Source organism: Salvelinus fontinalis, chromosome 3 (genome assembly GCF_029448725.1).
Source record: "Salvelinus fontinalis isolate EN_2023a chromosome 3, ASM2944872v1, whole genome shotgun sequence".
NCBI lineage: Eukaryota > Metazoa > Chordata > Actinopteri > Salmoniformes > Salmonidae > Salvelinus > Salvelinus fontinalis.
The window spans coordinates 34,748,628-34,773,878 of record NC_074667.1 but is presented as its reverse complement, the minus strand read 5'-3'; the positions used below and the strand labels follow the sequence as shown (position 1 = coordinate 34,773,878).

Here is a 25,251-nt window from a genome sequence, read left to right as displayed (position 1 = left end):
GCTTATGCAACATAATGGTCATCTCAACAGATGTAGCAGCAAAGCTCGCATTTCTCTTCTAGTTAACGCTGTATGTTACATATTTGAGACTATACAGTATCTGATCTCCTAGCCCGTCTTATATCTTCCCGTATCCATCTGTGTCATTGTCTCTCTCTCTGTAGGCAAGGGATTCATGGGATGTTTTCGTTGCATTTGGCTGTGCTCTACGGGTTTTCAGACTGTTGTCGCAAGTTACTCTCCTCAGGTAAGTCTTTAGACTGAAATTGTTGTTTGTATAATGGAAACGGATCATGTTTCATGGATGTGTACGTTGAAATTGACCTAAGTAGTTCTGTATCAGATAGAATGTGAGCGGGCATGTACGTACAACACATTCTTTAACTACTTGCTTTTCCTCATTTAGTGTTATGTTCAGAAACAGAGATTTGAATAGATGTCCTTCTCAGTACACACAAAGGCCATTGTTCCATCCAGACCTCCTGATGTGGTCACCCTGTATGACCACACTTCCTGTTTTGTGCTGTCGCACTTCCTGCAGGTCAGCTGTACAGCATTGTATCATCTCTAAGCAACGAGTATGTGCTGTCAGCCGGGTTTGACATCAACACCCCAGACAGCCTGGGGAGGACCTGCCTGCACGCTGCTGCCTCTGGAGGGTGAGCACGCGTACCCGCGCACACACATTTTGTAATGAAGAGAGAGCTTTGTTAATGGTTGTGTAATCATCTCATTTGTATTTCTGTTCTCTCTTTGACTGCAGAAACGTTGAATGTCTTAACTTGCTGTTGAGCAGTGGTGCCGACTTGAGTAAAAAGGACAAACTGGGAAAGTGAGTGGTCTCATTCTGGAATTCAACAAACTTGTTTTTCCCCATAGCATTTTTGTCAGAGTGAATTCTATTCTATTTTATTCTATTCTCTTCTCCCATGAGTGTGCCTCATCACCTCTCTCCTCTTCCGTTCCTCTCTTGGCAGAGCTCCTTTGCACTACGCTGCTGCGAATGGGAGCTACCAGTGCACGGTTGCCCTGGTGAGTGCTGGTGCCGAGGTGAATGAGCTGGACCAGAAAGGCTGCAGCCCCCTGCACTACGCTGCCGCATCGCAGACCTTCTGCCGGTGAGACACACAGATAACACACACAGAGGGGCAAAAAAATGCCAGACTCCAAAATTTGACTGACATTTTGTTTTTGTTTCAGAGTGGACAGACATTACTCAGTCGGACACCAGAGTGAGGAGAGGGAAAAGGAGGACTTTTTGTAAGTCCCTCACCATTATGTCATCTCAGTTTTATCAAGCTTAAAACATATAAACCTACCAACTGACCAAGCTCAAAAACGTTGGTTTCTCCAGAAGATGGGAACTGTTTAGAAATGTTCAATTTTCTGCAATGGTTTGCAGTTCAAGTTATCCCGCCCGTGTACACTGAACAAAAATATAAACGCAACAATTTCAAAGATTTTACTGAGTTACAGTTCATGTAAGGAATCAGTCAATTGAAATAAATTCATTAGGCCCTAATCTATGGATTTCACATAACTGGGAATACAGATATGCATCTGTTGGTTACAGATACCTTAAAAATAAGGTAGGGGCGTGGGACCACCATTTTGCCTCATGCAGCGCAACACATCTCCTTAGCATTGAGTTTATCAAGCTGTTGATTGTGGAATGTTGTCCCACTCCTCTTCAATGGCTATGCGAAGTTGCTGGATGTTGGCGGGTACTGGAACATGCTGTTGTACATGTTGATCCAGAGCATCCTAAACATGCTCAATGGGTGATATGTCTGGTGAGTATGCAGGCCATGGAAGAACTGGACAATTTTCAGCTTCCAGGAACTGTGTACAGACCCTTGCAACATGGGGCCGTGCATTATCATGTTGAAACATGAGATGATAGCGGAAGATGAATGGCACGACAAAGGGCCTCAGGATCTCGTCATGGTATCTCTGTGCATTCAAATTGCCATAAATAAAATGCAATTGTGTTCGTTGTCTGTAACTTTTGCCTGCCCATACCATAGCCGTACTGTTGACATCAGCAAATGGCTCGCCCACATGACGCCATACACGTGGTCTGCTGGTGTGAGGATGGTTGGACGTACTGCCAACTTCTATAAAAAGAAGTTGGAGGTGGCTTATGGTAGAGAAATGAACATTAAATTCTCTGGCAACAGCTCTGGTGGACATTCCTGCAGTCAGCATGCCAGTTGCACGCTCCCTCAACTTGAGACACCTGTGATGTGTTTTGTGACTGAACTGCACATTTTAGAGTGGCCCAGTACAAGATGAACCTGTATAATGATCATGCTATTTAATCAGCTTCTTGATATGCCACACCTGTCAGGTGGATGTATTATCTTGGCAAAGAAGGAAGGCTCACTAACAAGGATGTAAATAGATTTGTGTACAAGATTTGAGAGAAATATGCTGTTTGTGCATATGGAACATTTCTGGGATCTTTTATTTCAGCTCATGAAACATGGGACAAACACTTCACATGTTGCGTTTATACATTTACATTTACATTTAAGTCATTTAGCAGACGCTCTTATCCAGAGCGACTTACAAATTGGTGCATTCACCTTATGACATCCAGTGGAACAGCCACTTTACAATAGTGCATCTAAATCTTTTAAGGGGGGGGGGTCAGAAGGATTGCTTTATCCTATCCTAGGTATTCCTTAAAGAGGTGGGGTTTCAGGTGTCTCCGGAAGGTGGTGATTGACTCCGCTGTCCTGGCGTCGTGAGGGAGTTTGTTCCACAATTGGTGTGCCAGAGCAGCGAACAGTTTTGACTGGGCTGAGCGGGAACTGTACTTCCTTAGTGGTAGGGAGGCGAGCAGGCCAGAGGTGGATGAACGCAGTGCCCTTGTTTGGGTGTAGGGCCTGATCAGAGCCTGAAGGTACTGAGGTGCCGTTCCCCTCACAGCTCCGTAGGCAAGCACCATGGTCTTGTAGCGGATGCGAGCTTCAACTGGAAGCCAGTGGAGAGAGCGGAGGAGCGGGGTGACGTGAGAGAACTTGGGAAGGTTGAACACCAGACGGGCTGCGGGGCGTTCTGGATGAGTTGTAGGGGTTTAATGGCACAGGCAGGGAGCCCAGCCAACAGCGAGTTGCAGTAATCCAGACGGGAGATGACAAGTGCCTGGATTAGGACCTGCGCCGCTTCCTGTGTGAGGCAGGGTCGTACTCTGCGGATGTTGTAGAGCATGAACCTACAGGAACGGGCCACCGCCTTGATGTTAGTTGAGAACGACAGGGTGTTGTCCAGGATCACGCCAAGGTTCTTAGCGCTCTGGGAGAAGGACACAATGGAGTTGTCAACCGTGATGGCGAGATCATGGAACGGGCAGTCCTTCCCCGGGAGGAAGAGCAGCTCCGTCTTGCCGAGGTTCAGCTTGAGGTGGTGATCCGTCATCCACACTGATATGTCTGCCAGACATGCAGAGATGCGATTCGCCACCTGGTCATCAGAAGGGGGAAAGGAGAAGATTAATTGTGTGTCGTCTGCATAGCAATGATAGGAGAGACCATGTGAGGTTATGACAGAGCCAAGTGACTTGGTGTATAGCGAGAATAGGAGAGGGCCTAGAACAGAGCCCTGGGGGACACCAGTGGTGAGAGCGCGTGGTGAGGAGACAGATTCTCGCCACGCCACCTGGTAGGAGCGATCTGTCAGGTAGGACGCAATCCAAGCGTGGGCCGCGCCGGAGATGCCCAACTCGGAGAGGGTGGAGAGGAGGATCTGATGGTTCACAGTATCGAAGGCAGCCGATAGGTCTAGAAGGATGAGAGCAGAGGAGAGAGAGTTAGCTTTAGCAGTGCGGAGCGCCTCCGTGATACAGAGAAGAGCAGTCTCAGTTGAATGACTAGTCTTGAAACCTGACTGATTTGGATCAAGAAGGTCATTCTGAGAGAGATAGCAGGAGAGCTGGCCAAGGACGGCACGTTCAAGAGTTTTGGAGAGAAAAGAAAGAAGGGATACTGGTCTGTAGTTGTTGACATCGGAGGGATCGAGTGTAGGTTTTTTCAGAAGGGGTGCAACTCTCGCTCTCTTGAAGACGGAAGGGACGTAGCCAGCGGTCAAGGATGAGTTGATGAGCGAGGTGAGGTAAGGGAGAAGGTCTCCGAAAATGGTCTGGAGAAGAGAGGAGGGGATAGGGTCAAGCAGGCAGGTTGTTGGGCGGCCGGCCGTCACAAGACGCGAGATTTCATCTGGAGAGAGAGGGGAAAAAGAGGTCAGAGCACAGGGTAGGGCAGTGTGAGCAGAACCAGCGGTGTCGTTTGACTTAGCAAACGAGGATCGAATGTCGTCGACCTTCTTTTCGAAATGGTTGACGAAGTCGTCTGCAGAGGGGGGGGGGGGGAGGAGGAGGATTCAGGAGGGAGGAGAAGGTGGCAAAGAGCTTCCTAGGGTTAGAGGCAGATGCTTGGAATTTAGAGTGGTAGAAAGTGGCTTTAGCAGCAGAGACAGAAGAGAAAAATGTAGAGAGGAGGGAGCAAAAGGATGCCAGGTCCGCAGGGAGGCGAGTTTTCCTCCATTTCCGCTCGGCTGCCCGGAGCCCTGTTCTGTGAGCTCGCAATGAGTCGTCGAGCCACGGAGCAGGAGGGGAGGACCGAGCCGGCCTGGAGGATAGGGGACATAGAGAGTCAAAGGATGCAGAAAGGGAGGAGAGGAGGGTTGAGGAGGCAGAATCAGGAGATAGGTTGGAGAAGGTTTGAGCAGAGGGAAGAGATGATAGGATGGAAGAGGAGAGAGTAGCGGGGGAGAGAGAGCGAAGGTTGGGACGGCGCGATACCATCCGAGTAGGGGCAGTGTGGGAAGTGTTGGATGAGAGCGAGAGGGAAAAGGATACAAGGTAGTGGTCGGAGACTTGGAGGGGAGATGCAATGAGGTTAGTGGAAGAACAGCATCTAGTAAAGATGAGGTCAAGCGTATTGCCTGCCTTGTGAGTAGGGGGAGAGGGTGAGGTCAAAAGAGGAGAGGAGTGGAAAGAAGGAGGCAGAGAGGAATGAGTCAAAGATAGACGTGGGGAGGTTAAAGTCACCCAGAACTGTGAGAGGTGAGCCGTCCTCAGGAAAGGAGCTTATCAAGGCATCAAGCTCATTGATGAACTCTCCGAGGGAACCTGGAGGGCGATAAATGATAAGGATGTTAAGCTTGAAAGGGCTGGTAACTGTGACAGCATGGAATTCAAAGGAGGCGATAGACAGATGGGTAAGGGGAGAAAGAGAGAATGACCACTTATATTTATGTTCATTGTATTTGACGGCTTGTTGTTTGAGCACAATTTTTCCTCTCTCTTTGTTGACGTAGTTGTGTATCCAGAAGCTTGTTGGTTGACCTAACATGACGGTCTTCTCCTCTGTATGTGTAGTTGTTTGGAGTATCTGCTGGATAACGGGGCTGACCCGGCTCTGAGGAACACCAAGGGTTACAGCGCAGTCCACTACGCAGCAGCCCACGGAAACAAGCAGAACCTGGAGCTGGTGAGTCAGTGGGAGGAGGGACTGCAGGCCTGTGTGTGTGTGTGTGTGTGTGTGTGTGCATGCTGCAGACAGACAGGCAAATTAAAGTCGTATCATGGATGCATTTCAACAGTGGCTTACCCTCCTCGTCTTCTGCACTATGAAAGAACAGGACAAGTGACGGTAAAGTCCTAGTAGACATCCAACCATGTTGCTTTCACTAGTCCGTTGTTTTTAGATAAGTGCCGATGAAGATGAGGAAAGGAAATCACTTTAGAGCATCGAGACGCTTTCAAAGTCGCACTTGGTTTGAAACTGGTAATGGCCTTTGTAATAAAGTGGTATTTTCAGCCACACCTTTAAGAGCTGAGACTGGGTGTTGGTAAATAATTTACTGTCACTTCCTCTTCATAAGGCTAAGCTCAGGTGACTGAGTCGTGTACCGCTTCCTTTGGGAAGTGCAGTGATCTCAGCATGTGGTACAGGTTGTACACTCCTGTCTTTGTCCCTCTGTTCCCCAGCTCTTGGAGATGTCGTTCAACTGTCTGGGAGACGTGGAGAGCAGTGTTCCAGTTAGCCCTTTGCACTTAGCCGTGAGTACAGTACACCCGCTTAGCCTCGTTTCCGCTGGCCTGAAGGTCTACTTGACTGTCCTGTCTATGCGCTTTCTATAGATTGTTTCAACTTCAAATTAACACGTTTAATTATGGCCCCTCCTTAGTTCTACAGTGCAAGTTCAAAGTTGGAGTGAACTATCTATTTAACACATTTATCCCCCCCCCATTCTCTCACACTTCAGTTTGACTGTTGTGTGGTTCTAGTTCTGAAGTTGATGTCCCTCGAACACAGTGACCCATCGCCGTTCTCACACTCATGTTTTTCTCCCTCCACCCAGGCGTATAACGGTCACTGTGAGGCGTTGGGGGTGCTGTCTGAGACGCTGGTTAGTCTGGACGTTCGGGATGCGGGGGGGCGCACCGCCCTCTACTTGGCGGCCCAGAAGGGACACGCTCAGTGCTTGGAGGTCCTGCTGTCCCACGGGGTCTCCTGCCACCTCAGGGAGCGCCGCAACAAGTGGACCCCACTCCATGTCGCAGGTGTGTGCGTTTTCCACTTTACGTGGTTTTTGTGATTTGTTAGATTCTAATCCACAATGGTGTTTGGATGTGTGTATGAGCTTATGTCGATATTTTCAGTCCTCTCGCTTACCCGCTCTTCATTGTGTGTGTGTGTGAGCTTGTCTCAATATTTGACCTTCTCTGTCACCTCCAGCTTCCAACGGCCGAACAGACTGTCTGCTCATGCTGGTCAACCGAGGGGAAAAGGCTGACATCATCGACATTGCCGACGTACAGGGACAGTGAGTGACTGTCATTCATTTCTTGAACATGTTTGTTGAATATGTGTGCACCCACTAGAATAGGAAAATGCATTTTTTAAAAACACAATTCTCAGATAGTGGGCTCCCTTTTTTTACCTACTGGTTATTTGTGTGTAAAACCCCTGGGATTGTGTGTGTGTGTGTGTGTGCAGGACGGCTCTGATGCTGGCAGCTCTGGGCAGTCACACTGACTGTGTCCACATCCTGCTGGAGAAGGGAGCCGGGGCTGACGCCGCCGACAAGCGAGGCCGCACAGCCCTACACAGAGCTGTGAGTGTCCCCACCATGTGTATGTGCTTGGTCTAACCATAGCATCTGCCCAATCTCAAAATATATTGCCAATTGGGGTCCCCTGCAGTCACCTTCATCGAATCTGGGTAGATGGGACACTTAGAGAAACTGCTGATAAGCTACACTATATATACAAAAGTATGTGGACACCCCTTCAAATTAGTGGTTTCGGCTATTTCAGCCACACGCATTGCTGACAGGTGTATAAAATCGAGCACACAGCCACGCAATCTCCATAGACAAACATTGGCAGTATTTTTAAAATGTTATTTATTGAACCTTTATTTAACTAGGCAAGTCAGTTAAGAACAAACTCTTAATTACAATGACGGCCTACCCCGGCCAAACCCTCCCCTAACCCAGACGACGCTGGGCTAATTGTGCACCACCCTATGGGACTCCTGATCACGGCCGGTTATGATACAGCCTGGCATCAAACCAGGGTTTGTAGTGATGCCTCTAGCACTTCGATGCAGTGCCTTAGACCGCTGCGCCACTCGGGAGCCTTACTGAAGAGCTCCGTGACTTTCAACGTGGCACCGTCATAGGATGGTTTGTCAAATTTCTGCGCTTCTAGAGCTGCCCCGGTCAACTGTAAGTGCTGTTATTGTGACGTGGAAAGGTCTAGGAGCAATAACGGTTCAGCCGCAAAGGGATAGGCCACACAAGCTCACAGAACGGGACAACCAAGTGCTGAAGCCTCGGGTGCAAAACTCACTGGAGACCAACTCCATATTAATGCCCATGATTTTGGAATGAGATGTTCGGCGAACAGGTGTTCACACAGTTTTGGTCATGTAGTGTACTATTGACCTGCGGTGATGGTCCAAGAAAGTTATTCCTTTCAACTGTTCTTCTCTATCTCTCTATCTCTCTCTCTGTCTTCTTTCTCTTGTCAGTGAAGGGTTCTGTCTCTTTAACTCTTTCTCTGTCTCCTCCTGCAGGCGGTGATGGGCTGTGAGGACTGTGTGTCGGCCCTGCTGGAGCATGGTGCTTCGGCTCTGTGCAGGGACTTCCGAGGGCGCACCCCCCTGCACCTGGCTGCTTCCTGCGGCCACATGGAGCTCCTGCGCAGCCTGCTGCAGGGCGCCACACGCACCGACCCCCTCGACTCAATGCTGGACTACAGTGGATACACTCCCACCCACTGGGCCGCTTACCACGGTGAGTCACACACACGACCTTCCCGGAGAGGCTACAAATAACCTCAGTGAGTAACTCACACAGTGTGGGATTGGGCTAAATAGTATTGAGAGAACTAAACTGTGTCTTGACTCCATCTCTCGTCTCTTTCAGGGCACGAAGACTGTTTGGACGTTTTACTTGAACACAAACCTTTTAGTATCCAGGAAGGAAACCCCTTCACCCCATTGCACTGTGCTCTGTGAGTACCGCTGCTTGTTCCCCCTGCTCTTTAGGGTTCTGGATTCTGCTATTATTATCAGAGCTTCTGTTTTGAAAAACGTAAATCTGTCGGCATGATGAGACCTGGTGTTGAATCCATCAGAATGTTGACCTGTCTACTGCTGTCCTTTTTGTATGACGAAGAGATGGAGGATGTTTTCTCACAGTTTGTCTTGTTCCTTTCCAGAATAAATGGCCATGATGGTGCTGCTGAACTCCTGGTAGAGACGGTCGGACCTCAGATGGTGAACATCAGAGACGCCAAAGGAAGGTGTGTGTCTGTCTTGACTTTCTGCATAGGCCTTTGTGTACGGAGATCTGTCAAGTCTAGTGTATTGCAGCTTGCCACTCGCTTACCTGTCTCGGTCTTGTCTGTCTGGTTGTGGTTGTCCTGGGCTGTGCCTGAAGGACCCCGTTGCATGCAGCTGCCTATTCGGAGAGTGTGGGCGGGCTGCAGCTGGCCCTGGTCCAGGGGGCAGAGGTCAATGCCGTGGACACCACAGGACGCTCCGCCCTGATGGTTGCCTCCGACAACGGACGGACCGCAGCCGTCGGTGAGTGGCCAGAAATGAGGAAATGTGATTATTGCACCCAGTAAATATGAGAACAGAACGTTTAGTGGGCTTATTAGTTTAGTGTACATTTATATATTTATTAAATGTATTTATGAACTGTGTAATTCAAACATTAAATAGCAACCCTTGCTAGTGACCGTAGCAAGTGGAGGAAGCTTGTTGTCGACTGTTCTGCAGCCGAATGATGATGATGATGTGTAATTGTGAGAGATGTGTGAACCCAATAGAGATCCTGCTGCACCAGGCCAAGGCAGACCTGACCCTGCTGGATGTCAACGACAACACCGCCCTTCACCTGGCCTGCAGCAAGGTGAGAGACACAGAAAGTCCTGCAGCAAGGAAAGACACTCCGTTCTACGCCTAGCTGACACACGGTCTACTGTTATTTAGAATTATGACTCGCTGTAGCCAAATTCACAACCTAAGTTATTTAAAAATTCTGTCCTCTATCAACTATACAGAAAACAAGCATGACAGATCCACATATCATTGGAAAATTGCTTTACACCTTCAGTGTATTACTGTTGATACCAAAGCATTATTAGGTGGCAGGGAAATGGCATGTGTGTACTAATGTTTCAATCCCAGTGTACTAAACCTGACCTTTATGTGTTTCCCTGCAATAGGGGGTATATTTGTACATCAAGCTGCCTTGCACTACAGAAACAGGAGATCTTGCCTTTATAGGCTGTTCTCGGACAAGGCGTGCTTGCTTATTTAATGTGTTTTCTCCCGCAGGCTCATGAGATGTGTGCCCTGTTAATCCTGGGAGAGATCAGCGACCCCTCCCTCATCAATGCAACAAACAGTGCACTGCAAATGTGAGCCATCATCATCTCAGCGACTCAGCCTTTCATGAAAGACACTGTTCAACACTGTATAAAACCCAAGCTTCATCTCTCACTCAGCCCTTTTAAACTGCCAGTCTGTATGATTCCTAACTCCGGGAGTTAAGATGAATGAGAGCTGAAGCTGGGGGATCTATACAAAACCGTGAAGACCTAGCGTTTTGTTTACCCAAGTGGTCTATTGACTGTTTATCCCATTTCCCTCTTTCCCAGGCCCCTTCATATCGCAGCGAGGAACGGTCTGGCTACAGTGGTCCAGGTGCTCCTCAGCCAGGGGGCAGCTGTGATGGCTATAGATGAGGAGGGTGAGTCACCACAGTGTCGGTTAGTGTTGGCCATTTTCTTATGTCGCTTCGGATAGCGTGTCTGATATGCATGTTCACTAAGCAGGTTGTTATTGGGAACCATAAAAAATAATTTGTTCTTCCTAAATGTGAAATATATATTTTAAAATTTGTTCCTGTCTCCTATCGTCAGGCCACACCCCGGCCCTGGCCTGTGCCCCTAACAAGGACGTGGCGGACTGCCTGGCCCTGATCCTCTCCACCATGAAGCCTTTCCCTCCCAAAGACGCCAGCGCCGCCGCCTCCTTTGGCCTCAACCTGCTGAAGCACTGTGGCATCGCCACCACCTGCGGGCCCCTGCCCAACGGCACCCTGCACCACGCCTACGCCAAGGACCGCCACGGCACCGCCGGCCTGGACGGCTGCTTCACCGAGTGAACCCCCAACCTGTTCCCCTCAGACCTCCCTACCCTGTCCCCTTACATCTTTAACTAGCCAGATCTGCCCTCTTTAATCCACTATGATCTGGGGGACCCCCCCCCCCCCCTTCTAACACACACAACAAGAGCAGGAATTTACTTTGATTTACGTGTGTGTGTTTGGATGTGTGTGTTTGGATGTGTGTGTGTGTGTGTGTGTGTGTTTGGATGTGTGTGTGTGTTTGGATGCATGTTTGGATGTGTGTGTCGGTATATGTGCGCGTGCGTTTGTCTTTTGTGTGTTTAAAGAAAAACAAAATCCCTTATGGGTGCAGTCAAACCTATATGCAATTATTTGCCTCTCTGTGGCATATCGTCTCTGTCGTCGCTAGCCTGGCCTTAGGTCAGACACCCTCTGTCTAGTGTCCAGGACAGAGCACGTCACTGAGTCCCTCTGAATCGTACCGGCAGAGTTTCTGTATCATCATGAAGTTATCACGGTTTTGTTGAATTAACAGATTCACAAGCATGTGTTATAAGCTACAGTCTAAATTAATTCTAAATTAAAATTATTGTGAATTTTTGATATTGCACTTCAACAACGAATAAACTTACCTCGCAAATCCCAGTGAAAGAGATGACCTAGTAGAAGGAGAACGGTGCCTCGCCAACTTCTACTCTGACTGAAACTGGTGCAATAGGCAGCATGTGTGGGTCTTTCCAGTGCTGTGCCTCTCTCCGAAGACTAGAATAAAACTGAAGTAGTAGAGTGAGGGAAAACACGAGAGAAAGTGGGAGAGAGTGATAGACCGTCGCTGGGTTTGACTGTACAGTTAAGGGTCTGGGTGAGTTGAGAGCTCTGCAGAGAAGCCCATGGATTTGAAAACAAGCGGTGACAAGCTGGTGTTGACTCACCTAGAAGTCCAACAACAAGCACCTCCCACTGGCTAAGGCCGTCTGAGTGACATCATCCACCAGGTCCAGTAGATGCCTGACTTTGGTTGGCTGGGTTTTTCTGCATTAGCCTCCTCTCACTGAGTCCATACTGAAGGGAGTAGTTGTGGGTCTTGCCTGAACCCCACTCCCGCTTGTCACTGTCGTAGAATACTTTTGGTACCTTAAGTAAGGCGGTTCTAAGACGTTTCTGGATATTTAACAATGTTGTGCCTATGGAATACTGAGAGACGACCACAACCCCTTAACCTCACCTAGTTTATACCCTCTGATCCCCCACCTGATCCCTGATTTATTTAAGATTTTAAAAGAGAACAATACTAGTGGGACATTTTTAAAGGATGAAATGTAGATTTGAAGAGAAATGGGTTTAGCACACATACTGAACAGCATAAGCTATTTTTGTTGCTGTCGTATAAACACTTGTTTACATAATGTAAATGGTCGTCGTATTTACTTGTGAATCGACAGTCTAATATGTTTGCACAATAAGGCCATGCCTCCAGTAGGAAAATAAAGAGCGAAGACGTGTTTTCAATATAGCTGCTAAAATATTCCTGCCTTTTCCATGGATTCTATTCACGGTTTCTGTCAATGCGGGTCTACATTTGGTGTGTACATTTTTTGGGGGGTTATTGGGAAGCAATATTCAAACAGACTTCAAATTCTTTAGCATTTTTTTTCTTTTCATGCAGTTTGCTGTGTGGAAAGGTTCATGTTTTTACCTCAACATTGGGGATGATTTCAAGTTTTCAAGAAAATAATTTGCACTACCCCTAAAGTTAAAGTATTATTTTTCAAATGGAATAGGTAGAATGTGTTTTTATTGTTTTTCTATTCTTTCCAAACAGTCATACTTGAAAAAAAGTCTGTAATCCCAATCAAACGGCATGCGCTGTAATCCTCACTTGTCACGTTGATAGGCATAGCATTGGGAGTTGTCAAAAGTACAGCCAAAACCACAAATGCATTCGTTTTAAATTTTAATTAGGCACGTCTTGTACTTACCTCAAAGCTTTTAACAACGCAACTCTTTGACCTCTGTTTGGGCCACACTATAGATCCATTCATTTTTGTTGAAAGCTTCTCTGCCGCCTTTTGCACAGTAGTTGAATCAGTTTAGTTTTAAGGTTATCATTTGATTACGCTGTTTATGAAGATTGTTAGTTATGTTCATCTGAACAGAATTCAAAATGATGTTCACTCAGTTTGTAATTGTTTTCTTGAGATTGTAGAGATTTCCCCCCCCAATTTTTTTTTATTACAAAATCAGTTTTTATCAGCATTTGACTCTGGTCAAATATTCATAAAGTAATTTGAATATTTAAACAGGAAAAGGTATTTTTAAATCCATGGTGTACTGTAACATTATGCATTAGCCTGCTTTGTATCTGTATTTTCCATATTCCAAATGTAGTTAGATGGCAAAATTGCACAAGTAGTGTTACTGTACCGATGCATATCTTTTCTCTTAACAGTACACCATATTGACAAAGTATGGCTGACACAAAAATACAAATATTTATATTATGTTGGTACGGTTATGTATGGACAGCTACTTTTTTCCCCTTTTTTTTTGAGATGACAATCAGCATCACAAGGGCTTTTTATTTATAAGTAAATGCTTTTCGGAAGTTGTTTTTAAGAAGTGTATTTCGGGATTTTATTTATTTGAATGTCAAAGAATCATAAAAGTCATTTGAGCATTTCTTTACACCCGTTTTGAAGTATGTGTGCTCCCATTTCTCTTTTGCGGCAACAAGAACACCATGTTGACATGTCTGGTACAAATACCTCCATTGTGTTATACACTGACAACCTTAACCCCCTTTCTCCGTTACATTGTTGTTTCTCTCTGGATATGCCTCATTCCTATTATCAGTTGTGTAACCTAGAATTGTTCTCTTTTGAATGGAATATCAAAATAATTTTTCACGTCTCCTTAGATGTACATACTATTCATTATATTAAGAAAAAAAAACATTTGATGCATCAATTTCTGAATCATATTGCAGCCTGAGATTCCTTGTCAGCTCCTGGTGCAGTCAATCATAGGGCTGGGAAGGAACTGTGTTTTAAAAAAGAGAATCTTAAAAAAGTTAAAGCTTATCTTGCACCTATTCAGATGCCAGTAAGGGTATTCCACAAGGGTTTTAATGTCAAAGCCTTTTAAAGAAAAAATAAGATGACAAGGTCAATATCCTTTACATGATGTAGGAATAGCAAATTCCAAAACCAGTGACGTTGTTCCTCATATTTATACTAATATGCTGAAAAAATGATTGTATTAAGCTACCTGAAATTTGTGGCATTTTACATAATATGATGTCAGAGAAGGTTTAGGCCCAGTTCGATGAGGTAAGATCACATCGAATAGTAAGCCATTTAATAATGTTCTAGGGTGAATTGCTTTGTTAATTATAATTGTTGGGTTGATTTAAATGAGAATAGGAACTTACTAGATCCCATAATTTTTTTTTCTCCTATATTGTGTAACGGTGTGACATTTCATTGACCGTGGATTTGGTGTAGCCTACGGTTTTGTTGTCGTTAGGCTGGTTAGATATGACATTGAAAACCCCAATCTCCCTTTTGGAATAAGTTTCATTGTGAAACTGAATCCCTTACTGATCAATCAGATGCCTAAAGACATACAAGTAAAGAGTTATAGGACTAAATTTATGAAGCCCCTTTCCTTCCCCTTTAAAAAAGTTGTTATTTCCTCCCTCCCTATTTAACTATTCTGTTTACATTGTGGACATAGGTTAACCTAGTATTGTGATCTTTGGGGCCATAGAATGTCGGAAAGCATTTTAGATTTTCAGTGATGCAACAAAAACAACAATTTTCACTCAGTCCTGACCCAAAGCACTTATTTGAAGAATAAGCACTTTTGTATATTTAATATCTCTATATGTGTATTTATGTATACCGGTACATACAGTATGTTACCTATGTAGATATAAACTTCTATATAGGGAAAACAATACCTTCAGTGGAGAGATGAGAGTAGATGAACTGGTGACTGATCTTTACAATCATGTGTGATGTGCTTGTGGGAGAGATGCACTGTTTTAATTGGAGGGGCATGTTTCTCTTTGGGGTTAGCATAAGAGAGCAGTGAAAAGTATGGTCGCACCTTGGTGTGCACATGTGCAGCAAAAAAACACATTTCAAATGGAAAATTATACTTGCGCTGCCTTTCATTGAGTTGCCAAAAAGCGGGATGAAACTGAAAAACACTTGACTATTTACCGAAATTTGAGATATTACGTACATTTGCAGACATCTTAACTAAGCCATATTAGTCAATTGCTGACAAAAATGTGAATGTATGGTCTAAATTATGGCAGGGGTTTTGGTTTTCGAGTAACTGACTTTTGCTGCACTGGTTAAGTTCTAGAAATTATGGGAAAAGAATGAAAAATGAACTAAAGCAAAATAATCTTTACCTCTGCCTCCTCATGCAAAGATGTGGTAGGATTGTGTTTCATCTTTTGATATGAAAGGATGGCTAACTTATTTGTGCCATTGAAGGGTATTATTGCATTCTGCGGATGGGTTAGCCTAAAAACGTGGTACATCCAGCATATATTCCTTACATTTAGCGGTACAAGTTTCACTCCAATATAATCGTTTTGACTCTTCTAAATCATTTGGTGAATGATACTTTTAGTTCCCCTCTAGTTTTTGTTTGTCAACAATGGGCACTAGCACTAATAGCTGAGCTATCCCTCCTGTTAACCATGGACTCACCATGGACTGCTATCAAGATTGCCTTACAATACCTCTTAGAAATGATGTATAGTTGTTTTGCTACTCTATATTTTGTAGCGCGTAGCCGATTTTTACATTTGCGAATGTGTCCGTTTTTGTCTATCAAAACAGTCGACCTTAATAACTCCCCATTCTGTCACCAAGACTCACAAGTGCCGTAGAAATCCCTGTTTGTCTATGAAAAAAGGAATTGTCTTTGATTCTCAGTGGAGATGGTATTTTGTGTGATGCTCAGCACAAAGAGAGGAACAATGTTTTTTTTTTAGGGGATTAGATTGTGCTTCATCCTTTATAATTCATCCTTTTTTATGAAGGTAGAATTGTAATTCTGGATTGCATCTGATTAATTAACTAATGTATCAATTAAACACCGTTTTTGGTTGATTTCTCACATGCAACGTCTGAAATTTTATCAGTATGGTATGGAAAAGCATCTGTGTAGAATGTTTTTGTTCTGAAGGACTAAGAACGATAATACCTTACAATGGCTCAAATGGCAAAGATGGACAACTTTCTCAAAATGCTTCAGTTTGTAGGAATGAGAGACATGGGCGCTTTGGCCAGTGGATGGAGTGAAATAGATAGCATTAGATAGTTGTGAATGTGCATGGTGGAAGACTGATCAAGTCCAAATTGTATTTTGAAAAAGCAGTATGGGTAGTAGGGTAGAAAATGGTAAAATTGCACAGACGTAGTTGAGTCCGAGTACTGTAAACTGAGTTACAGGAGAAGTTGGGGAAAGAACTATTAAAAACTTTGGAAGGAAGCAGATTCAACACATCTTCATTTCTTTCCTTTTTGTTGTTGTTGTATAGATTAAGAGTACTTATGGACTGACAAAATGTTGCCATCAGATATGTGAATGGAAAGAGAGATTAAGTAGGGTCGCGTTGAAATTGGAGAATAGGAAGAACATACACTATTGATATAGTGGCCTAATGTAGCTGCCTTTATCTTGATGAGACACTATGGTCCTTCTAGTGAGAAAGCATTCATATGGTATCGAACACTTATGTCATGCTGATTCAATAACCTCTAAATTAGGTGTGGAAGGGATAGAAGTTTGAAACAAAGAGCATGTTGGTTTCTTTTAGTTATGCCAGTGATCACCATGGTGATGCTGTCCGTAACGTAGTCCTCTGGGATATCTTCCACTTACCTCTAGGACATCGATGTCCTTCATTACTTGAAAACTCATTGGATTAAGGCAATAGCTAGGCAGTTACCTTTTTTTGTTGTCTTTTAGTCCCATTTGAAAGGATTCTTTCAAATCAAGAGAACACCGTGAACATTTCCTCTTCTCCAAGCATGATATAAACGGCAGAATTAGAGCTTTCTTTGTTATTAGAATTTGTTGAAAATAAATGGCTACAATTTTCTCAAAAAAGTAAGCAGGTAAAATGCGGTACATCATATTAAATGGATTAAACAAGATTCATTCATCTCATGACGTTTATAGTCATAAATTACATTTGATCACCAAAACAAACACCTCTTGAAATTGACAGAATTATGTCATCTTCAATGTCCAGATTCATGCGTGAAGCACACTATTAAGTTCTTCCATGATTCCAACTGCTGCATGTCTGTCCTATCTATGTAGACAAAATGTTTCATAGAGAAGATGGCATGTCTGATCATGTTAAGATTCTTGATTTTTATAGATTGTAGGCTATGTTTATGCCTTCATTATTAATTTGTTTATGTTGTACAACTACTACGTGGACAAGATTTACATGATTATTCAGTCGTAACATCCAAATTCTTGTTAAAATTGAACCAAACTGTCGGTCCCACTTTTCTGCTATTTGACCCTCAGGTTGTGTGGCCCATGTTGTACTGTCTGAAGTTTGTCTGGTCCTAACGTGTTTGATTACGTTTGTCACTCTTGTGCCTCTGAAGTTGGTTAAGGCTTAGTAACACTTGTTCAAAACAAAGCAAACTGATGTATGGGTTGACTTTATTCTCTAACAGTATTTGGCTTCTTTGAAATACTTCAGAGACGATGTAGACCCACCAATTGCTTTATTTTGCCTGTCTTCTCTTCAAGGACAGTTACTGAGTTGACCCTCCAAAAAGACTATAGAGGGGTGCACTGGTGTTGTCTCCTTAGTGGAGAGTAATGTCCACACTATTTTTATTGTATGCCTTCATGTATTACTTGATTAGCCGTTATCAGACATTGAACAGCTTACCTCAAGATGTTATGTCTCGCAATGATTTTTACCCAAACCAGTGCATTTTATTGATATATTGGACCTCATTGGAGAGTAAATGTGATACATATTATGCAACTATTTTTGTCATTTTTTTTCTTCTTTGATTTGATGGTTGTTTAATGACTCGACTGCTTCTTGACAGCCACCCATAGGATGGGGCAATGCAAGTAGGAATCCTGGGTGGCGCAGTGGTCTAAGGCACTGCATCGCAGGGCTAGAGGCATCACTACAGACCTGGGTTCGATCCTGGGTCTGTATCACAAACTGCCATGATTGGGAGTCCCATAAGGCGGTGCACAATTGGCCCAGCTTTGTCCGGATTAGGGGAGGGTTTGGCCGGGGTAGGCCGTCATTGTAAAATAAGAATTTGTTCTTAACTGACTTGCCTGGGTAAATTTAAAGGTTAAATAAAATAAGTAAAAACCGTTAAATGAGGATATTGAATCATGATATTTCCATTAAAGAAATGCCTCGATAGGCAACCAAAGGAGAGAAATGTCTTGGACCGGAAGTTGTTTTAGATCCACATCATAAAGTAACTTATCAGACTTCTGTGAATTTCTATGTATACTGTATGTCACATGGCTAGTCCAAATTGTTATAGTTAAAGAATGTTACCTTGTAAACTGCGAAACCCAGCTCCTCTATTACCACCCAAAACAATCCTGACTGACACTTTGTCGTGATCCAGACGGGCATACTAAACATTGTCCTTATAAAACCATTGAGTGAATAGGAGCACTTTTTTTTTTTTTTTTTTTTTTTTTTTTTTTACACATCAGCAAAATGGTCTTCCGTTCATGCCAATTGAAAGCCTTATTGTTGATAAAAGTGGAGGTCACACCTCCCAGGAACACAACTGCTCACAATTACAGACCCGGTGAAGCCAGTGAGCCATTGTTGTTAATTCAAAACACAACATGATTTTAGTGCTTCCCAGTCTTATCATCCATGTCGTGCACTGTGGCTTCAACTCCTCGAGCAATTGTTAATTGGTTTGAGAAATATACAAAGAAACACTCATGCTGTTGTCATGAATCCAAACACCCTCTGGATGTACAACTTGACTATAGTTTATTTTGCTCTCGTTTGATTCTTGCCTTTGTCTTGCTTGCCATATTTGTCAAGGGACCTGAAAAAACACATTGAAATAGTGTTGAATCCCAGTAGTGATAATACTGGAGTTATAGTGTGAATTCATAATAAAAGCAATATTGGCAAGTGCACTTTGTTGGGTGTTCTAAGCACAACATCACTAAAAATGCACTTCAGACAGAGTAGTGTGTAGAGATTGTTGTTGATTTACTTAACTAAATGGTATTGAAATTAACATGGTAAATTATTATCAAGCAAGACTTATATTTGTGACATTTGTAGTGCCATTTTAGCAGTATGTTGATTTGATCAGGATGTAGTTTTAGTTGGTGTTTGTACAACCCCCCCTTCTACAAAATGAACAGACTTAAGATAATCACAAATTAAAAGTTGTGGCTTAGGCATTTTATAGGCTAGTTTGTATGCAACCCCTTTAATTGTGTGTGTGTGTGTGTATATAGATTGTTCTCTGTACTGCAACATGTTCTAAGAATAGGTGGTGGAAGAAGATTGTGGACAAGGAAGACAATGGATCGCTATGCCATAGAACTTAACAATGTTTTGATTACTTTTATAGTACAGTGAGTAGGCATAGAGTTCTGTCTTTTAAGTGTGTTCGTGTGTGACCATTTGGGCAGTTAGCTGTGATGTCTTCATTAGTGTGAGGTGAAGAGTGTGCGATGGTAATATGAACCGCTATCAGCAAAAGGACAAAGAAAACATGTATTCATTCCTGTCTATTGTATTTCTTTACCCACTTCCTGGTTTATAAATACCGTAAAGAATATTGTTTTTCCTTCTAATTATTAACGTGAAATACATTTCCTTTGAAACAAGGGATGTATGTAAGATTCTGGTGCAATGGCCTGTAATAGTTTTTGGTTGACTCATTTTAAATTTGATTGTTAATTTGAGCATATTGGAAAATAAATTATAACCTAAAGGTTAGGCTTACTGCTTTCTAGTACATTATCCTATATGCTATGTGGGGTAGACTAATATGCATTAACAGACCTTTTGAATTAAATGTAAAGCACTGGTGTAATTGAAAGCTTGAGGTTGGTGGTTAGAAAGTCCTTTGCTTTAACAGCCCTTATTTTGGTTCTGGATATATTAGCATCTTATTCAGGAGAGCGTCTCGGTTTGATTCGGTCATTGGGCATTGCTTTGTATTATGCTAGGATTTGTTTACTCCAATAGACCAGCCAAGCAAAATGTAACACAAGCCCGGTCTACGGGCTACAACCTTGAATTATGTGCTTTGACTGTCCATATTGCCTCTGCTAGAATTTCATTGGCTTCTTGTTTCGCTGCAATTTTTTTCACCATATTGGAAGTTTCGGGTTAAAGTTAGTAATTGGTCAAAAAGTTGAACGTTAGGGACTATTAGTGGTTAAAATATCTGCCTATCTGGTTGTAGTCCGTAGAAGGGATAAACTATGCCAAGCCGATGTTGACTTCCCATGTGACTTCAGCATGAACTGTAGGTGATCATGAAAGTGTTATTGTGCTTCATTTAGGCCAAACTATAAATAAGGAGGTGCAAAGTGAGCAAGTGGAAATGCATGAAATGCTTTCTCTTTGGCACCTTAGGCTCTGTTTTGAAGTACTGCTGCCTGGTGAAGAGCTTGAGCATGCCTGCATTCAGTATTTTCTAGAGCGTTCAGTAAACATTTCTTATACGTTTTATTAGCATGAGATTGTGTGATTTTTGAGTCCATATTACCTCAAATATATCAGTTACAATTAATACATTTAAGTTAAAACAAATGGTCTCACCTCAAATGTCCATGCTATTTTGAAACTTTTACTACTAATGTAATTGATATGATCATGTTTTATTTTGCCTACCTCCTTGATGCACAGCTACTCTTTGTCTCCTTAGCTCATAACCACATACAGTGAGCTACAAAAGTAGTGTGACAGTGACACATTTGGGGGGGACTATGTACAAAAAGTGCTGCAATTTTGTAACGGTTCACCCAATATGGATGAAAATACCCTAAAGGTAAAGCTGACAGTCTGCACTTTAACCTCATAGTCATTGTATCAAATCCAAAGTGCTGGAGTACAGAGCCAAAACAGTTTTCACTGTCCCAATACTTTTGTAGCTCACTGTATACTAGTGTCTGAAAAATATGAAAGCATATTAATCACTTTTGATCTAAAAGACAAAAAAAAAGTGAGCTTGATTTTGTGTGTGTACGTGTGCTTGTAACATGGAAAGAAAAATGATATCCCAACAACCACTGGAATGTGAAGCCAAACTGTATTTTGATCGAATTAAATCTCTTAAGGTCTAACTGTTGTAGCATACATGTGAACCTCGTCTCTGGTACATGTTTGCTATCCTTCAGATACTTGTTGCAACAAGGTACTTTATGATTGTTTTTTAAACCCTCCTGAAAGTATCCACCAGTAATCATCCTGTTTTTCATAGTACGGTGGGTTTTTACTGTGTGTAAGTTGAGCCATACGTCTAAAAGTCTAGTTTACAGCTGCAACTGTGTGTACAACTACCAGAGATTGGGAGAATGTGTGTGCATCTAACTTACTTACAAAAGCAACAAATAACTAAAGCTGTTATTGAAGTAACATTATGGATATATGTCGCATGTGGTGTTTGTGTGAAGGGAAATCTTATTGCATCCAGCCTTAAGCCTTCAAAAGAAAAACAAATCTAGACCTTCATTTGTGATCATGCTACCACCACAACTCCCCTCACCTCTCCCAACCAAATGACCTTTGACTGAAGCATAGGAATGTGAGATACAGTAATAGGGGTTAGAGATCTATTCCCTAAAAGACACACACACACAAATATCCTTCCAACCCTGAACAAATCTCCAAGTTGTTCATTATTTTGTGACAATGCAATCCTTGAAAGCACTTTGCCTTGTTATATAATTGTGTGCTACTGAATGGTTATTTCTTACAAAATGTTACGAAAATGTATAAAATACATGATTTCATGATTTTAGTGAAACGGCGTAATCTGCATTGACCTTTCTGACATTACAGGAGAAACTTAATAAACCAAGGCATTGAAACCTGATCGATTTTATACAATGTATGCTACAGCATTTGAGTCTTGTCATTCAGTGTTGTGGCTTAGGATTGGTTATGTTTAAATAAATTGCTATTGCTTAATATCTATCTACTTTGTGTTTTCTTTATTTTACATTTTAAAGACAGAATCCTTAATTGAAACAATAGCAAAGCATGCTCCTGTTTACCTAAAAAGCTAAGAGTGAAGGCATCACTACAGATCCGGGTTCGATCCAGGGCTCCCGGCAGTGTCGTCCGAGTTAGGGGAGGGTTTGGCCTGCTGGGATGTTCTTGTCCCGTTGCGCTCTAGCGACTCCTTGTGGCATGCACGTTGACTTCGGTCGCCAGCTGTATGGTGTTTCCACCGACACATTGGTGCGGCTGGCTTCCGGGTTAAGCGAGCAGTGCAGCTTGGCAGGGTCGTGTTTCAGGGCACGCATGGCTCTCAACCTTCGCCTCTCTTTCGAGTCAGTACAGGAGTTGCAGCGACAGGACTAACTACCAATTTGAAGATCATGAAAAGAGGGTCAAAAGTACCAACAAATCTTTTTTTTTTTTTACTGCTTAGGGATGGGGTTGGAGAAGTGTAACCACTCTCACATTCATAAACGGATCTATGGATGCAAGGACTGACCATCCATGATATCAAATGTGTAGTTTTAACCTTGTTATGAGGCTATACAGTGTTTGTTTACGTTGTTTACAAATATTGGAGTAAAAATAGATTGTCATTTAAAGTGTGACTTGCTTCAGCTCTTTGAAAGTATTTTTGTGGTCGTGGAAGAAGTTTAAAACATTCTAAGTGAAGCGGTGAAATATAGTCAAAGTTAAATATACACTGCTCAAAAAAATAAAGGGAACACTTAAACAACACAATGTAACTCCAAATCAATCACACTTCTGTGAAATCAAACTGTCCACTTAGGAAGCAACACTGATTGACAATAAATTTCACATGCTGTTGTGCAAATGGAATAGACAAAAGGTGGAAATTATAGGCAATTAGCAAGACACCCCCCAAAACAGGAGTGATTCTGCAGGTGGTGACCACAGACCACTTCTCAGTTCCTATGCTTCCTGGCTGATGTTTTGGTCACTTTTGAATGCTGGCGGTGCTCTCACTCTAGTGGTAGCATGAGACGGAGTCTACAACCCACACAAGTGGCTCAGGTAGTGCAGTTCATCCAGGATGGCACATCAATGCGAACTGTGGCAAAAAGGTTTGCTGTGTCTGTCAGCGTAGTGTCCAGAGCATGCAGGCGCTACCAGGAGACAGGCCAGTACATCAGGAAACGTGGAGGAGGCCGTAGGAGGGCAACAACCCAGCAGCAGGACCGGTACCTCCGCCTTAGTGCAAGGAGGTGCACTGCCAGAGCCCTGCAAAATGACCTCCAGCAGGCCACAAATGTGCATGTGTCAGAATATGGTCTCACAAGGGGTCTGAGGATCTCATCTCGGTACCTAATGGCAGTCAGGCTACCTCTGGCGAGCACATGGAGGGCTGTGCGGCCCCACAAAGAAGTGTCACCCCACACCATGACCGACCCATCGCCAAACCGGTCATGCTGGAGGATGTTGCAGGCAGCAGAACGTTCTCCACGGCGTCTCCAGACTCTGTCACGTCTGTCACATGTGCTCCTGTGCTCAGTGTGAACCAGCTTTCATCTGTGAAGAGCACAGGGCGCCAGTGGCGAATTTGCCAATCTTGGTGTTCTCTGGCAAATGCCAAACGTCCTGCACGGTGTTGGGCTGTAAGCACAACCCCCACCTGTGGAAGTCGGGCCCTCATACCACCCTCATGGAGTCTGTTTATGACTGTTTGAGCAGACACATGCACATTTGTGGCCTGCTGGAGGTCATTTTGCAGGGCTCTGGCAGTGCACCTCCTTGCACAAAGGTGGAGGTAGCGGTCCTACTGCTGGGTTGTTGTCCTCCTACGGCCTCCTCCACGTCTCCTGATGTACTGGCCTGTCTCCTGGTAGCGCCTCCATGCTCTGGACACTACGCTGACAGACACAGCAAACCTTTTTGCCACAGTTCGCATTGATGTGCCATCCTGGATGAACTGCACTACCTGAGCCACTTGTGTGGGTTGTAGACTCCGTCTCATGCTACCACTAGAGTGAGAGCACCGCCAGCATTCAAAAGTGACCAAAACATCAGCCAGGAAGCATAGGAACTGAGAAGTGGTCTGTGGTCACCACCTGCAGAATCACTCCTGTTTTGGGGGGTGTCTTGTTAATTGCCTATAATTTCCACCTTTTGTCTATTCCATTTGCACAACAGCATGTGAAATTTATTGTCAATCAGTGTTGCTTCCTAAGTGGACAGTTTGATTTCACAGAAGTGTGATTGACTTGGAGTTACATTGTGTTGTTTAAGTGTTCCCTTTATTTTTTTGAGCAGTGTATAAATGTCTGGTTACTTTGATAGACTATATTAACCTTAATAATTTGGGAGGATGGGGCAGTTTGGATCACCTATTTCATCACATAAGACTACTACACGTTTACTCTCCTACTTGGAAACCACAGTTTACTACTGTGTAAGGCAGCCAACAGACCAGTACTAAAGGTAAACTATAACTACATGTAGACAAACAGCAGTAGATTAGTTTATTTGGCTGGAGTGAGCTCTGTGACATAAATCGTATGTGCTCCCCCACTGTTATAATTTGAAAAGTTCTGAAAAGTTAATTTAACTGGAAAGTTAGATAAATTAGGTGATGTGGTTACTAAAACTGTACCTCTTGATTGGTAGTAGAATAATTATGTAATGCAAGCTGTAATACTTAAGGAATTAGAAATGTTTTAGGCTTTCATTTGGGGAGCGAAGTATGATGGTGCATCTAGTGGAAGACGTTTAGAAATGTGTTTGAGCTATAGTAACCTCTCTTCAACCATACATTTCTTTCTTAATCAAATGACAAAGCTGTTGAAAGTTAAGACTGGATGGATAGCTCAATAAATAGGATATATACATAAAGTAAGGAGACAGGATGAAAGACCTAATGAAGGGATGAATGCAAAGCTAAAGAAAGTCTTGGGATATGGATGAAAGGACATTTTCGGTTGAACGTGTTGTGTCACGGTCTAACTCACACAGCCTATAGACCAGTACTAAAGGTAAACTATAACAACATGTAGACAAAGTGGTAGGGTTTGAGTGAGCTGTGTAGCATAAGTCTTTTGCACTCCCCTATTGTTATAATTTGAAAGTTCTTAAAAGTTACATGGCAGTTAATGCAATAGATAATTCTGTTCTGATTCCAGAGAAGTATACCAAGATGTCATACCTTTAAGTTTTTGTCTAAAGTGCTGGGTAAGTGGTCAAAATGTCAGTTGTAAAAGTTGAGATGAAAAGTAGTTGATACGGTTAGTAAAACAGCTGTCATTTTTAAATTGGTAGAAGATCATTCCTTTTCTGATTCCAGATTTGAACAGCAGAGAAGTAGACGAAGATGTCAAACCTTCCAACTTTTT

General features: G+C 43.2%; 1 protein-coding gene across 4 annotated transcripts in view; it reads left to right on the top strand.

The window, feature by feature from the left end:
• LOC129845547 (serine/threonine-protein phosphatase 6 regulatory ankyrin repeat subunit C-like) overlaps positions 1-21,877 on the top strand; it is a 38,918-nt gene extending 17,041 nt beyond the window's left edge. For 3 of the 4 annotated variants that reach the window (XM_055913432.1, XM_055913430.1, XM_055913431.1), the window contains 18 exons: positions 165-247; positions 542-659; positions 764-832; positions 978-1,118; positions 1,201-1,260; positions 5,384-5,495; positions 5,996-6,067; positions 6,370-6,571; positions 6,747-6,834; positions 7,008-7,125; positions 8,091-8,310; positions 8,443-8,530; positions 8,738-8,821; positions 8,959-9,104; positions 9,353-9,435; positions 9,864-9,946; positions 10,187-10,278; positions 10,451-21,877. In XM_055913432.1, coding sequence (XP_055769407.1) covers positions 165-247; positions 542-659; positions 764-832; positions 978-1,118; positions 1,201-1,260; positions 5,384-5,495; positions 5,996-6,067; positions 6,370-6,571; positions 6,747-6,834; positions 7,008-7,125; positions 8,091-8,310; positions 8,443-8,530; positions 8,738-8,821; positions 8,959-9,104; positions 9,353-9,435; positions 9,864-9,946; positions 10,187-10,278; positions 10,451-10,695 — 2,104 coding nt within the window. In that variant the 3' untranslated portion in view covers positions 10,696-21,877. Of the gene's footprint in view, positions 1-164; positions 248-541; positions 660-763; positions 833-977; positions 1,119-1,200; positions 1,261-5,383; positions 5,496-5,995; positions 6,068-6,369; positions 6,572-6,746; positions 6,835-7,007; positions 7,126-8,090; positions 8,311-8,442; positions 8,531-8,737; positions 8,822-8,958; positions 9,105-9,352; positions 9,436-9,863; positions 9,947-10,186; positions 10,298-10,450 lie in introns of all 4 variants that reach the window. The other variant, XM_055913433.1, reaches the window with a different exon arrangement.
• Positions 21,878-25,251: the final 3,374 nt, after the last annotated feature.